The sequence below is a fragment of the Mus caroli genome, chromosome 11 (genome assembly GCF_900094665.2).
Source record: "Mus caroli chromosome 11, CAROLI_EIJ_v1.1, whole genome shotgun sequence".
NCBI classification, from domain to species: domain Eukaryota; kingdom Metazoa; phylum Chordata; class Mammalia; order Rodentia; family Muridae; genus Mus; species Mus caroli.
The window spans coordinates 53,315,159-53,330,298 of record NC_034580.1 but is presented as its reverse complement, the minus strand read 5'-3'; the positions used below and the strand labels follow the sequence as shown (position 1 = coordinate 53,330,298).

General features: G+C 41.9%; 1 protein-coding gene across 1 annotated transcript; it reads left to right on the top strand.

Moving 5' to 3' along the window:
- The first annotated feature begins 6,085 nt into the window (after positions 1–6,085).
- LOC110305458 (olfactory receptor 2T27-like) lies at positions 6,086–7,096 on the top strand. The gene has a single exon (XM_021177448.1). The coding sequence runs from the start codon at positions 6,098–6,100 to the stop codon at positions 7,094–7,096; it is 999 nt and encodes a 332-aa protein (XP_021033107.1). The 5' UTR covers positions 6,086–6,097.
- Positions 7,097–15,140: the final 8,044 nt, after the last annotated feature.

Sequence of the window (15,140 nt, the reverse complement as noted above, 5' to 3'; positions counted from 1 at the left end):
TGCTGGTGAGGATGTGGAGAAAGAGGAACACTCCTCCATTGTTGGTGGGATTGCAAGCTTGTACAAGCACTCTGGAAATCAGTCTGGCGGTTCCTTAGTAAATTGGACATAGTACTACTGGAAGATCCAGCAATACCTCTCCTGGGCATATATCCAGAAGATGTCCCAACCGGTAATAAGGACACATGCTCCTTTTAATCCATGGCAGAACCATCTCAGGAAGATCACCTTCTAGTTTTTTAGCTTCTCCTTGGCGGCTCCTGGCACTCAGTGGTCATTTCTTCATGCCTGACTCTTTTCCAGAATTCCTCCCACCCCCCTCTTTCATGTCTATTATTGGCCATTAGCTGTTATTGATAGGTGATGCTTCCACACAGTATACATGAAGAAATTATTCTTATATCATATGGAGTTTAGTATTATCCTTTCAAGGTCTGAAAAAAATGTGTTAGAATTTTCATGGGTATTGCTTTGGATCTGCAGATTGCTTTTAGTAGAATGGCCATTTTCACTATGTTGATCCTACTCATCCATGAGCATGTGAGCATGTGAGATCTTTCCAACTCCTGGTACCATCTTCAATTTCTTTCTTCCCACAGCTTGAAGATTTTATCATACAAGTCTTTCACTTGCTTGGTTAGAGTTACCACAAGATGTTTTGTATTATTTGTGCCTATTGTGAAGGATGTTGTTTCCCTGATTTTTTTTCCTGAGCCTGTTTGTTGTTTATATAGAAGAGCTACTGATTTTTGTTGTTGTTGTTGTTGTTGTTGTTAATCTTGTATCCAGCCACTTTACGTGAGATGTTTATCAGCTGTAGGAGTACCTTGGTAGAATTTTTAGGATCACTTATGTATACTATCATATCAACTGCAAATAGTGATATTTTGACTTTTTGCTTTCCAATTTATATCCCCTTGATCTCCTTTAGCAGTCTTATTTATTTATTTGTTTATTTGTTTGTTTGTTTTTACACTCCATATTTTATCCCTGTTCACCCTACATCCCATACCTCCTCCTCACCTCCCTGTCTTCATGTGGATGCCCCCACCCTCCCACCCCACCTGAACTCTAAAGTCTCTGAGGCTTCCAGTCTCTTGAGGGTTAGGCGCATCATCTCTGAATGAACACAGTCCCAGTAGTCCTCTCCTGTATGTGTGTTGGGGGCCTCAAAACAGCTGGTGTATGCTATCTGTTTGGTGATCCTGTGTTTGAGAGATCTCGGGGGTCCAGATTAATTGAGACTGCTGGTCCTCCTACAGGGTCACCCTTCTCCTTAACTTCTTTCAGTCTTTCCTTAATTTCAACAACAGGGGTCAGGTGCTTCTGTCCATTGGTTGGGTGCAAATATCTGTATCTGACTCTTTCAGCTGCTTGTTGGGTCTTCTGGAGTGTGGTCATGATAGGTCCTTTTTGTGAGTGCTCCATAGCCTCAGCAATAGTGTCAGGCTCTGGGACCTACCTCCTCCTTTAGCTGTCTTACTGCTCTAACTAGACCATCAATTAATATATTGAATATATATGGAGAAAAGGGACAGCCTTGTTTTGTTCCAGATTTTAGTGGAGTTGGTATGAATCTCCATTTAATATGTTAGCTATAGGCTTGCTGCAAATTGCCTTTATTTTGTTGAGGTATGTCTCCTTTTATCCCTAGTTTCTCCAATATTATTACCATAAAAGGGGTGTTAGATTTTGTCAAAAACTTTTCTGGGATCTAATGAGATGCTCATGGGGGGTTATTTTTCTTTATTTGATGGATTACATTGACTGATTTTTCTAATATTGAACCAACCTAGTGTCTCTGGGATGAAGCCTACTTGATCATGATGGATGATCTTTGTGATATATTCTAGGATTCAGTTTGTGAGAATTTTATTGAGTATTTTTGCATATATGTTCATAAGGGATATGAACAGTAATTCTCTTTCTTTGTTGAGTCTTTGTGTGGTTTGGGAAATGGGGTAATTGAGGTCTCATAAATTTGTTCCTCTTATTTCTGTCTGGTGGAATAAATTGAAGAGGAGTATTGGTGTTAGCTCATCTTTAAAAGTCTTATAGAATTCAGTGCTAAAATCATCTGCCCATGCATGGACTTTGTTGTTGTTTTTGTTTTTGTTGTTGTTGTTGTTGTTGTTAAAATTCCAATGACTGCTTCTATTTCCTTAGGGGTTATAGATCTATTTATATTGATGATCTAACTTTGGTCAGTGGCATCTATCCACTATTATTCATTTCTTTTAGATTTTCAATATTTTGGACTATAGATTTTAAACTATGACCTACTGATTTTTAGAGTTTTCTGGTGTCTGTTGTTATACCCCAATTTTTATTTCTGATTTTGTTAATTTAGATATTCTCTCTGTATCTTTTAGTTAAGTTGAATAAGGGTTTGACTTTCTTGTGAGATATTTTGTCTTCTCCATCTATAGTGATTAAAAGTTTTGCTGAGCATAGTAGTCTGGGCTGGCAACTGTGGTCTTTTGGAATCTTCAGAACATCTGTCCAGGCCCTTCTTGTTTTCAGAATCTCCATTGAAAACTTGGATGTAATTCTACTAGGTCTCCATATGTCACTTGTTCTTTTTTCCCTTGAAGATTGTAACATTCTTTCTTTCTTTGTTCTGTGTGTTTAGTGTTTTGATTACTATGTGACAGGGGGACTTTCTTTTCTGCTCCAATCTATTTGGTATTCTGTAAGCTTCTTGTATCCTTATAGGTGTCTCTTTGTTTGTTTGGTTGGTTGTTTGGTTGGTTGGTTGTTTGGTTGGTTGGTTGGTTAGTTTTTTGAGGCAGGGTTTCTCTGTATAGCCCTGGCTGTCCTGGAACTCACTCTGTATACCAAGCTGGCCTTGAACTCAGAAATTCACCTGCCTCTGCCTCCCAAGTGCTGGGATTAAAGGCGTGCACCACCACTGCCCGGCTTATATGTGTCTCTTTCTTTAGGTTTCCATGATTTTGTTGGAAATCTTTTCTGGGTCTTTGAGGTAGAATTCTTCTCCTTCTTCTATTCCTATTATTCTTAGGTTTAGTCTTTCCTGAATTTTTTGTGTCAGGAATTTTTAGTTAACATTTTTTGTCACCAATATATCAATTTCTTCTATCATATCTTCAATACCTGGGATTCTCCCTTCTCTTGTATTCTGTTGGTGACGATTGCATCTGTAGTTCCTGTTCACTTACCTAGATTTTTCATTTCTACAAATCCCTGTTTGTATTTTCCTTTTTAAAAAAAAAGATTCATTTATTTATTGTGTATGCAACATTCTGACTACATGTATGTGTGCAGACCTGAAGAGGGCACCCGATCACATTATAGATGGTTATGAGCCACCACATGGTGACTGGGAATTGAACTCAAGACCTCTGGAAGAGCATGCAGTGCTCTTAACCTCTGAGCCATCTCTCCAGCATTGTTTGTGTTTTCTTTATTGCTTCTATTTCTATTTTTAGGTCTTGAACAGTTTTATTCATATCCTTTGGTTGTTGGACTTCTCTCCTTGGCTTTCTTGGCTTTCTTTAGGGGATTTATTCATTCCCTTTCTAAGGACCTGTACAGTCTTCATAAAGTTGGTTTTGAGGTCTTTTTCTTGAGTTTAAGCTATGTAGAATATTCAAGGCTTGTCTACAGTAGTAGAATATCTGTCCTCTACTGGTGATAACATACTGCTTTGGCTGTTGGTTGTATTCTTAAGCTAGCATCTAGGCATCTGGGTTTGAAGTGATTCTAGGTTTAGGTTCAGATTTCTGAGTTTGTCTTGGTTGGATGGGTGTTTTGTTCCTTGGTTTCTGGTTCCTTTCTGGTTTTCTGGCCAATGTGGCCTGTGGTTGAACAGGGTGTCTCCACCCAAATGAGAGCTGGAACCTCTGGGTTAGAATCTGATACAGCAGGGTCAAAATGTGTGTGGATGCTTTGATCTCTAGAGTGCAGACTATCCTGTGGACACCCACATTATCAGAACTGTGTTTTAGGTTCTTTTCCATTATCATAGTTTGGTTATTTCTTCTCCGTTCTTCCTGGATCCCAGCCCATCCTCGGTCAGACAGGATCACTGCCACATGAGACCCTGAAGGATCTTTGATTGCTCAGAGTCTGTTTCCTTCTGCCCCCGCCAAACTGCTTCCCTCCCATCTCCATGGAGACAGTAAAAACCCAACTGCTGTCTTACCAAACAAACAGCACAGAATACTGGACAGCAAGGCTTGCATCAGAGGTTTCTAGGTGTGTGGTTAATTGAAGTCTGGGGACAGACTCCCATGAGAGTCCCTGATGGTTCCCCAGTTCCACAGCACACAGAAGAATTGGCAGCTCTTGATCTGGCCAGAATCACAGCAGTGAGCTAACACACTGCTCTCAGACCTGAGCCAGGGGTGGATCAAAATGTAGTGAAGAATCTGTTTCCATGGGCTATGAGGTCAAAGGCCAGGGTTCTCAAGGCAAGAACTGATTGAGTTAATGAAAGCATTATGGAACACATCGAGAAGGGTGATATGGGCTACCCAAGACTCACACTGCAGCACAGAACAGGAAAGTAAAGTGGGGAGGAAGATCGCTGCTGAGAAAGCTTTTGCTCTCCCTAAAAGAAGTTAACTCTGGTTGGTGACTTGTGCTTGAGCCATAGTGCTAGGGTAGAAACTCTGCAAAACCAAGAAGAGGTCAGTCTGGACCTGAGAAAAGACTGGATGTTCTTCACGTTGAAGTCATGATCATGTGAACTGCATTTCCTCTACAAGTTAAAAAAGGTATGAAGTTTAAGGGGGAGGGCAATGCTGTAATCAGTGAGTGATTGACTAGAGGTCAAACAAAGCCTGTCCTGACCCAGGGGTGAGCCTGGGTCCTCCTGTCACATCAGCCAATAGCTAAAGAATGGCGGGGCTTTCAGAGAAGCTGGAGAGACTCTCTGGAGTGAAGATTGATAGAAAAAAAAAGCACTCAAGAAAGCAATAGGGGGGCTGGGAGAGGTGGCTCCGCAGTTTAGAACACTAACTGCTCTTGCAGAGGACTGGGTTCAATTCTCAGAACTCACATGGCCGTTAACATCTTTAGCTCTGGTTCCAGGGGCTCTAACACCCTTTTCTGGCCTCCATGGACACTGCACACAAATGGGATACAGACCTGCCTGCAGGCAAAACTCATAAAATGAAAGAATTTTAAGGAGAAAGGAATATGTAAGATTCAAGAATTTCAGGAGATTGCTACTCACATGAAATATCAAAGATGAGAGGAAAGTAATGATTGGGTTATAGGTTATAATCAAAGGGACTAATTATTAAACTGTTCCAGTACAAATAACTGCAGGCTATGATCTTGCTAAGTCCTGGGTAAAGTATACTTCAATTGGGTGAACTGTAAGATGCCTTTGTTGGTGGACAAAAGAAGAAATACCTTGGTCAGTGGAGTGGTTTCTTTGAGGTACAACCCCAGCCAAAACCAAGATGGGGAACAGAAGAAAAGTTAAGCGAGCATTTGAAGGGGGAACAGAGAGAACAACACCCTCTGAAAGGGACAAGGTAGGCAGACCGGGAAAAGAATGAAGAACTGATGTCCTGTGTTGTGGGGGATACTAGAGCTTTTATGATTTTGACATGGAAACTGGTTGGCACAGGGTAGCAGGCATCATTGGAGTGACATGCTCCTGCAGCTCAGGCCAAACACAGAAGTTGTCAGCCATATTCTGGTGTAGTTAGTAAAAAGCTGTTGTTGTGTGTGGCCTGAAAATCAGCGTGTGGGTTTAAGGTAGGAAATAGCTGGCTGTATCTATTGCCTGGCATTTAGCTTCAGGTCAGCTAACAGCTATCTGCTATTAATACTTCTTGAACCTTTCAGATAATTACAAGCTGTTCTGTTAGTGGTTTGTAACTTGCCGTAGTGACCTGCAGCTTGGGATTTCCCGTTATAACTCCTGCTGCCCATCTCCTTCCCAGTTCCCTATTCCTGTGCCTTTCCTCAACTCCTCACCCGTGGAAACCTGCCTCTGAGAGTTCCAGCCCAGTTCCTGACCAAGAGACTCAAATTATTTTAGCCAAATGCTTTCTCTGTGATAGTTTCCATTTTATCATTGTAGATTTTTTCAGATATAAAAATTTTATTGAATGAAGATATGGACCCAAAGAATAAAACTACATCCAGTTTCATCCTGCTGGGGCTCTTTCCCAGCTGCAGGTACCCAAACCTCCTTATCTCCATCATCCTCCTCATCTACATCCTGGCCTCGGCTGGAAACTCCCTCTTGATATTTCTCATCTGGCTGGACCCCCGACTCCACACACCCATGTACTTCCTGCTCAGTCAGCTGTCTGTTATTGACCTGGCTTATATCTCCTGCACAGTGCCCAAGGCAGCCATCAACTACTTCACCGGGAGGCGGAACATCTCCTTCTTTGCCTGTGCCACTCAGATGTTTTCCTTCCTCACCCTTGGCCTTGCTGAGTGCATCTTACTGACACTAATGGCCTATGACCGTTATGTGGCTGTCTGTAACCCTCTGAGGTATACCATTCTCATGAGCCCCAAGGTCTGTCTGATGATGGCCGCCTCCACCTGGATCGGAGCAGTTGCCGCAGCCCTCGTTCATACCGTATACCCCATGAATTTTCCTATCTGCGGCTCCAGGGAGATCAACCATTACTTCTGTGAGATGCCCGCTATTCTGAGAATGTCTTGTGTGGACACATCCGTCTACGAGATGGTGAAGTTTGTGTCAACTATTATCTTTCTCCTGACCCCATTCACTTTGATCCTGACTTCCTATACCCTCATATTCCTCACTGTCCTCAGGATGAACTCTCCCAAGGGGCGGAATAAAGCCTTGGCCACCTGCTCCTCCCACCTGACTGTCGTGAGCCTCTATTTTGGTCAGGCCATTTTCATCTACATGACGCCCACTTCTTCCCACACACCCGACCAGGACCAGGTAGGTGCTGTGCTGGGCACCATAGTGACCCCCATGCTCAATCCTCTTATCTACAGTCTGAGAAACAAGGAAGTGATAGGGGCCCTGCAGAAGTGCACCGGCAGATGCTGCAGCCGTGATAGAGTCAGCTCCCTCCAGTGCCGCACTCAGAAGTGTCCTATCCTTCATCTTAAAAAGCGAAGTTAAGTCTAAGTAAATCCAGATTAGAAACAGAGCTTTGTGAGGAAGAAACGTGTAAGGCACAGAAATGATACGCAATGTGCTTTCTGGGCTACGGTAGATGGAACTGTCACACAATCGTGTTGCCTTTAAGAGAAACCATCGATAATAAAGTTCCATGTTTCAGAACAGAGACTGGGTATTACAGGCCCCTTCTCACACAATCACCTCTTAAAATTAAATGTGGCAAATTAATAGTTTGACAGCATTTAAACCACAAATAAAAAATAGAAAAAAAAAATTCCTAAAATTTCAGCAATGTGTCAGGCTTGGAAAATGATAGCTAAATTTTAACGAGACCAGTGACCGTCCTTAAGCACCGCTCCTCCTTTCCACTCAGACCATTCCCAGGCTCGTGTCATGGTTGAGGTGGCTTTATGTCACAAAATGTATGTTAGCAAACCTTCATCTTCGGGAGAAAAGATCACATGGTGACATGGGATTTACTGTGTGGGACTTTCATTCAAATTGTGTTTTTGAAATGAAGGACTCCAAAGTTATGAAGAAGTTAACACTATGAACTAGGAAATTTTCACTTTAGAAGCCCAGGGACTCGCACGGTTTTACAATCAAGTCATATCATAGTGGCTTCGCACCTCTGCACTCGATTGTGGGGATTTACAAGGACCTGTAAAGGCAGCAAAATCGTCATCATTTCAGATGCTTTCTGTTAGAATACACCTCTAATTTCCTTTCATAGAAGCCCTCTTGGATGAAACTCTGTTTTCTTCTGCCTTCTATACATTTTTTCATTTCATTGGAGAAATTAAGCCTTGATATCTTTAAGTTCTTCTCAGAGTTTTTCCCAGCTCTCCTAAGGTATGCATGAAAAAGTAATTTCATATATTTAGCATGTCAATCGTAGTGTTGATATAAATGCATTTCGTGTGCTAGTTCCAGTGACAAAGCAGGGAACAATGATCATCTCCCAAGGCGCCTGTAGTGGTTCGAACACTTAAGAATACAGTCTCAAGGAAAGCTTTGTGTGGGACAATTGCCCTCCTGATCTAATATCTCCTGTTAGCTTTCACAGTCTATTTCTCCTTATCTACTAATCACACTTGATGTCCATGTGTAGCAATCTGTGACTAAAGGCAGGGTGTTACATGTAAGAACTGATAATGGATCCAAATGGCTTCAAGTTCCTTCAAAAAAGATTCAACTTGGGTTTTTTTTCCTTCAATTAATATAGTCTTTGAATGACAGACTCTATCACAGGAGTCCAGGGGATAATTTGCCCAGCCAGCAGCTGTTACAGGCACTGTATGCATTCACTGTAAGCCAATAAAGTTCAACCAGTGTGTGAGCAGTTATAGTAAATTTATTTATGAACACTAAAAGCCAAAAACCAACATCATCATGCCTTTCAACCACATTTGAGCAAACTAGTCTGTGTTAATAAAACTTTCATTTTTTATTAATCATTTTATTTGTTTACATTTCAAGTGTTATCTCCCTCCCCAGTTTCCTCTCCCCAAACCCTTTATCCCATCTCCCTCCCTTTTGCCTCCATGAGGGTGTTCCCCCACCCACTCCTGCCTCACTGCTCTAACATCCCCCTATGCTGGGGCATCAACCTTCCACAGGACCAAGGGTTCCCCTCCCATTGATGTCAGATAGGCCATCATCTGCTACATATGTATCTGGAGCCATGGCTCCTTCCATGTATACTCTTTAGTAGGTAATTTAGTCCCTGGAAGTTCTGGGTTGTCCAGTTAGCTGGTGTTCTTCCTATGGGGTTGCAATCCTCTTCAGCTCCTCCAGTTCTTCCCCTAACTTTTCCATTGGGGCCCCTGGGCTGAGCCTGATGGTTGGTTGTGAATATCTGCATCTGTATTGGTCAGATGCTGGTAGAACCTTTAAAAGAAAATTAATGAGCATCAGGAAAACCTCTCATGCATTTTGCTAAGTGCAAAGGGCAAGCCTCAAAAGGCTGCACATTGTGTGATCCCATCAACAGGATTTCTGGGGCAAAGAGCTTCTGTGTACAGAAGATTAGCAATTTCCAAGAGCTTGTGGGGGTGGTGGGAGGAAAGGGTGTTTGCTAGCATAGGGGGGGCAAAGGGTGTTGGTGATGTAAACACAGGCAAGTGTTGGCCACTCTCCAGAAGGTCTGCATATGTTGTGATCTGCCCCCAAATAATTCCCAAAATAATGCAGGTGTGCAGGGGCTGTCAGAGCTCCCACAGCCAGCCATGAATACGCAGAGCTGACTCAAACATCTCTCTCACACACTGGGTTCATGGGAGGGAGGTTTTCCCTTTCCTTCTCAGTATCAGCCACATCTTATGATGATTTCAACAATTTGGAGTGATTTTGTCTGCTTTCTCAACAAAGTACGATTGCAGAACGGTTCTGACTAGGAGAGCTATGTCTGGATTCTCTGGTCTCATTTATAGAAAGGCGAAATGGAAGTTTAATTTAAAATTAAATTAAAAGACAAAGAAAGAAAAGCAAGGCTTTGAAAGTTCAGTCAGGAGATAAACCTGTGGCAACAGTAACCAAAAGGGAGAAAGAGAGGGTAGAGGAATGAGAGAAAAATGGCCACTACCATACACACAAACAAAATTATCTGTACTGAAATTGGCAGTCAGCTAATTTTAATAGATAATACAATTTAAAGAGGTGAAAATACGAGACATGGGCACGGTGGCACCTAACTGTAATCCCAAAACTTAGGAGGTAGAGGCAGGAAGAACATGAATCCCAGGTCATCCTCAGCTACATAGCAAGTTTACAGCTTCCCATGTCTACATAGAACACTGTCTCAATAATATAGTAAGACCACAGTCAAGTCATACAGTCCACAGCATTTAAAACTGTGTTTTATTTAGAAGACTGTTGTTGGAAGAATACTTTATTATATTCCACTATTGCAACGGAAGGGTGCTTATCAGAGCATGGGGACCCATCTGAGGAAGAACCTAAGTCAGTCAAGAGGCAGAAGCCATGGGCAGAGAATGCAAGCAGTAAACATTTGTGGTTTCTGCGGGATGGGGTGGATTTAGGACTGGATAATTCCAGCAACTACTAGGACACGGTGGCTGTCCTTAATTTCCACTGTGTGAACATAGGATGAACAGGGCAGCTGGACTGAACCTAGGGTGTGCAGAGCATCCAGACAGTCATTGACATGAGATACCCCATTAAGGATGGTGAATGGGAGGATGATTTCTGGACAGGTAGATTGCCAATGACACATGAGTTTACAGGAAAAGCTGTTCGTCCACCTTCACCTGTTAGCCCACACTGAGTGTCAACAGAACCCAGATGCCAACATACAGCAATATGGACAAGAGAGTTATGAGCTATGAGTACTAAATTCCAGCAGTCTACAGAGTACACTTCCCCAGATGGTTTGGTAAGGTGTGGGACACTCCAGAAATAATCCTCCCGATTTCTAGGCTCTTTATGTTGAACTCTGGAGTCACACATTCTAGCTCTTCCTCCCTTCCCACACACTTGATTTATAGATAAGTGCCCTCCTCCTCTGTCTGTCTCTTGCCCACCTGTGCTGCTCTGCAAAGGTCTCACTTCATTTGGTACTATCTGTGAAAATTGAGACAAGCTAGGTGACTTCTACCGTGACAATTCTCTTTAAACTTTTGTCAGGTTTCCAGAAGTCTTACAGTGTTGAATCCAATAATATAACTCCACACTATAATCCATTTAGCTCAGTCCCCTCTTTACCTTTGACCTCTGCAAAGAAGCTATGAGAAATGTCCTTAATTCTTTGAACTCTATTAGCAAAGAATATATGCAAAGAAAGCCCTGGTGTCTTTAGAGGGCCCCTGTCTTAATTCTGTATCTAAGCACATATTTCTTCCTTATTTGCAAGATCTAAAGGAATGTGGGCCACTCAGACCTCGAACTAGTGAGAACTATTCGAAGACTCACTACTAATATCCAGAGATGCAACAAGAAAAATGCACAGTAAGAATGAATCTAAGGTTAAACTCTGGACCACAGATGACACACCAGGACACATTTTTTAGAGAAGAAAGTTCCTACATGAAAGTGTAAAAACCGTTCTCCCAACACTGGAAAAAATATTAACAGAGAATCAAAGAAAAAAACTTTTCTTCCAAAAGTTAACAATTCCACAGTAACCAATTCAAGCATTTTTTAAATAGGTGAAATAGTAAAGAACTCCAAAGAATGCCAAGATCCTAGACCCAGAAGACACTAAACACTCCATGAAAGAACACTTAGAAATAAACAACGGGTAAATAAATAAATAATCAAAGAAACAGAATATAAAATCAGCTGGTGAAATAACAAAGGTAAAATAGCAAAGAACTCTAAAGAATGCTAAGATCCTAGGCCTAGAAGACATTAAATACTCCATGAAAGAACACCTAGAAATAAATAATGAGTGAGTGAATGAATGAATGAATCGCCAAAGAAGCAGAATATAAAATCAACATGGACTCCTTGAGAAAGCGAATAGGAAGACAATAATGTTCATAGAAACTTTCCTGAGGCATGAGCTCAGCCAGCAAAGTTGAGAGCAATGAGAGAGCCTCAGTACCGGAAGCTATATGTCACTGAAGAAAGAAATAGTAGGAAGGATGAAAAGACCACCTGCGGTGTTGGACTGGGAGGATAGACATTGTGAAAATGGGTCACTCTTCAAAAAGCATCTCTTAAGTTCAATGCAATCCCCATCAAAATCCAAAGATTTTTGATTTGCAGGAAAAATGCTGAAATTAATATGGAAACAGAAAAGGTCTCAAATAGCCAACAAAATCCTAAACAGAAAGAGCAATGCTGTAAGTATTACAACATTCTATATAAAGTTCCATCATCACAGAGCCATGTTAACAAGAACAGCATAGCAGTAACACAAATGCAGAAGCTTAAACCAATGAAATAAAATAAACTTATCCAACTACAACCATCAGGTCCTTTACAAAGTTGCCAGAAACAGACATCAGAACAAACACAACCTTCAACAAAAGGTTATTCACACCCAGAGAAATGAAACTAGAGCCTTCTCTCTCACCGTGTGTAAAACTCAGATCTAAGGGTAAGACCTTAGTGTGAGACTTGGAACTACAAGAAAACAGGGGACACCACTGGATATGATATTATCAATGACCTTCTCCAATGGACAAGGAAGCGATAGCAAGAAGTGAAGAATTAGATTGCAGCAAAATAAAGAGCTGCTGAAGAGACAGAGAAACAGCAGAGTGCAAAGACAGCCCAGCCTGTAAGATGGAAGAAAATACCTACCAGGCATTTCTCTGATGGGCAGTTCATACCCAGAATATATAAAGAACTCATAATTAAGTGTAAAAGAACAAATAATAATAAAATACAAACAATAATCTTCAATGGAGCATGGTAGATACTTTGTTAAGTGAAAAAGGCATTATTTTAGCTCATCGTTCAAGGGTACAGGCTCTCATGGTGGAGAAGGGAAGGCAGCAGGCATCTGAAGCAAGTGCTCACATCTCGTGCACAATCAGGAAGCAGAGAGAGGTGAATCCATTAGACATTCTTCAGCAGAGAAAGGACAAATGGCCGGTACATACATGAAAATTGGTGCTCACCATCTTTGACCATCAGAGGGTGAGGACTCCAGATGCAGCCTGCACCTGCTCTGGAGTGGAGACAGGACTGGTGCTGTATGTATATAAATGCACAGTTTTAGGCAGATATACCAGCAAAAAATGAGAAGACAGTGCTACTTCCTTGAGGAATTTATGCAAAGAACATTAAAGAAGATGAGCGTATAAGAAGCCATGATAGTACCAAGGTGGTGATAATCGTGAATGCTGCTACCCTCCCCAAAGACCCCAAGCTCACAGGTGGGAGAGTCTGTGAGTGATCCTCACAATCCCTGACTCATCACAGTAGAAATGGTGGGTTTCATTGGGTTGCCAATTGGCAGATTGTAGTATAGGATGTAGGAATTATAGAAGTTACAGTGTTTCCCAACCCAGGACTCTATGGTCATTGGTAAATGTTAAGAGCCAGGTCAATCCAAGGCTTTTCAGAGACATTAATGAAAGGACAGGGGAGACCTAGTTCTGTATCCTTGCCCAGGGGCAGAATTGGCAAGGTCCAGTGTGGGGCTGCTGCCAGGCCCTTGAAGGAATTAAGGATTCAGTTCCTAGAAACTTGGTTTTTCCTCCTGAAGAAACTGTACTTAACCATTCCAGGCCACTGAGTGCTCAGTCTGTGACACACTTTAGATATCCTGTATTTCCTTTGTGTAATGTTGCTTAAATAGCTTCCTGCTGACTTCATCTCATTGTATGACAGTTTCACACTGAGTCTGTCCGTTTTTCCCTCAAAAACTATATGTGAGATGCTACACTTCTTAGTAAACTTGCTTGGCTTAAGATGTAGCTTATGTAAGATCTCTTCACCTCAGCTTACATAGCCTCTTTATTTTCTCATCTCCTGATTCTCTCCCTTAGGATGCTGCCACTGAAGAATGAATGACCTGCTGGTTCAAGTTAGGTAAGCAAACCCTAGCATTTGAGAACAGGATATCTTAGGGAGTTACACACAACTACATAATAGTCATGGGGGTCAACAAGATGATTTGAGCATCCTCAGGAGTAAAAGTTAAAAATAAATAAATAAATAACTGGACCCTAAAGGCAAAACGTGTCCTTCTTCCAGAGAGAAAAGTTGACTGCCAGCATTAGAACACTGTTGCTGAAAAAGGAAAAATGGCTGAGGAAAAGGTACACACAGCGATGATACATAAAGTCCAACATAGCAAGAGGTTGAAGAGGAGGCTCTCAGAAAACGCAACAAGGCTCAACAGGAGGATAACATTGATACAGATACTGGCATAGTTCATGTTGGGCAAGAGACTTAGTGGGGCCCTCCATGGCTATGATTGACCTAAGTTCAATGTGACACCCTAAGGTCATGTCACCTGTCTTTATCAATTAAGTGTTGCTTCATTTATGTGATGTAGCAAACAGACCCTCGAATCTCAGTGACCTATAGGGGAAAAAAACCTTCCATTCCCAGATCTATGACCAATGGCAATATGTTGCTTTAGGGTACAACTCAAATATGAGTCCTCGAATCTCTCAATCTAGACAGTGGCTACCTGGATGAACTCTTCAAGTTCCTCCTGTGGAGAATGACAGAGTAACAAAAGAGAGGCAGGCTTGGTGGTACACGGCCACAATACCAGAGGTTAGGAGGTTTTCAATCTCTCTTTCCATCTCCTATCTCATGGTTAGCAGTGTTCATGTTCACATCACATTGGTGATAGGTTTCTGGGTGTAACTTGTTTGAGACAATTGAGTACGGATCAAATGGATAGGGTCTTTCTGCACTCAGGCCTACCAGCTGAGCCTGTCAACAGTCCACTGGGGTGGGGCTCCACCCTTTTCTGAGGAGCCATGGACAGTTGATGGCTGCTGGGGGAAGAAGGGGGTCAGATTCCTCAATGGTGAAGCCACTCCTATACTGCTCAAGTAAATAATACTGTAATCATATTTATGCAGGAGACCTCAAATAAATGTTGTAGACCACAAACAAATGAAAACAAAAACATGTAAAAATAGCAGGAAGGCTAGTTGGGAGAAAGGAGGGGTTTGGTGGAAGGGAGAGATGACAAGAGAGGCTGATAGGGGAGAATACAAAGACTATGAAAGAAAAACTTTCAAAGAGACATAAAATCTAATGTGGGAGGTCCAAAAGTAACCACGAAGTCAGTTCTATAGTTGAGTGTGCCTATATTAAGCTGGGAGAATATCCTTCCAGTGGAAGCTTCCAAGGTGTATCTCTGACCTGTGTCACCTCAGATGCCACAGTAAGATGTAAACATCACACTCTAGAGTCCCTAGCACTTGATCAGACAGTTATATTGGAATCCCAAAGAAAGGCAAGCATCTATTAAGGAATACAACTAATTGATGTCTGGGATGGGGGGATTCCCAGAGGGGAAAGGTGACAGGGGAGGGCATCCCAGAAGTGGTTATGTAATGGAGAGATTGGTTTCATCAGACAGCTCCTGTCTGAGATGCGGTCTTCC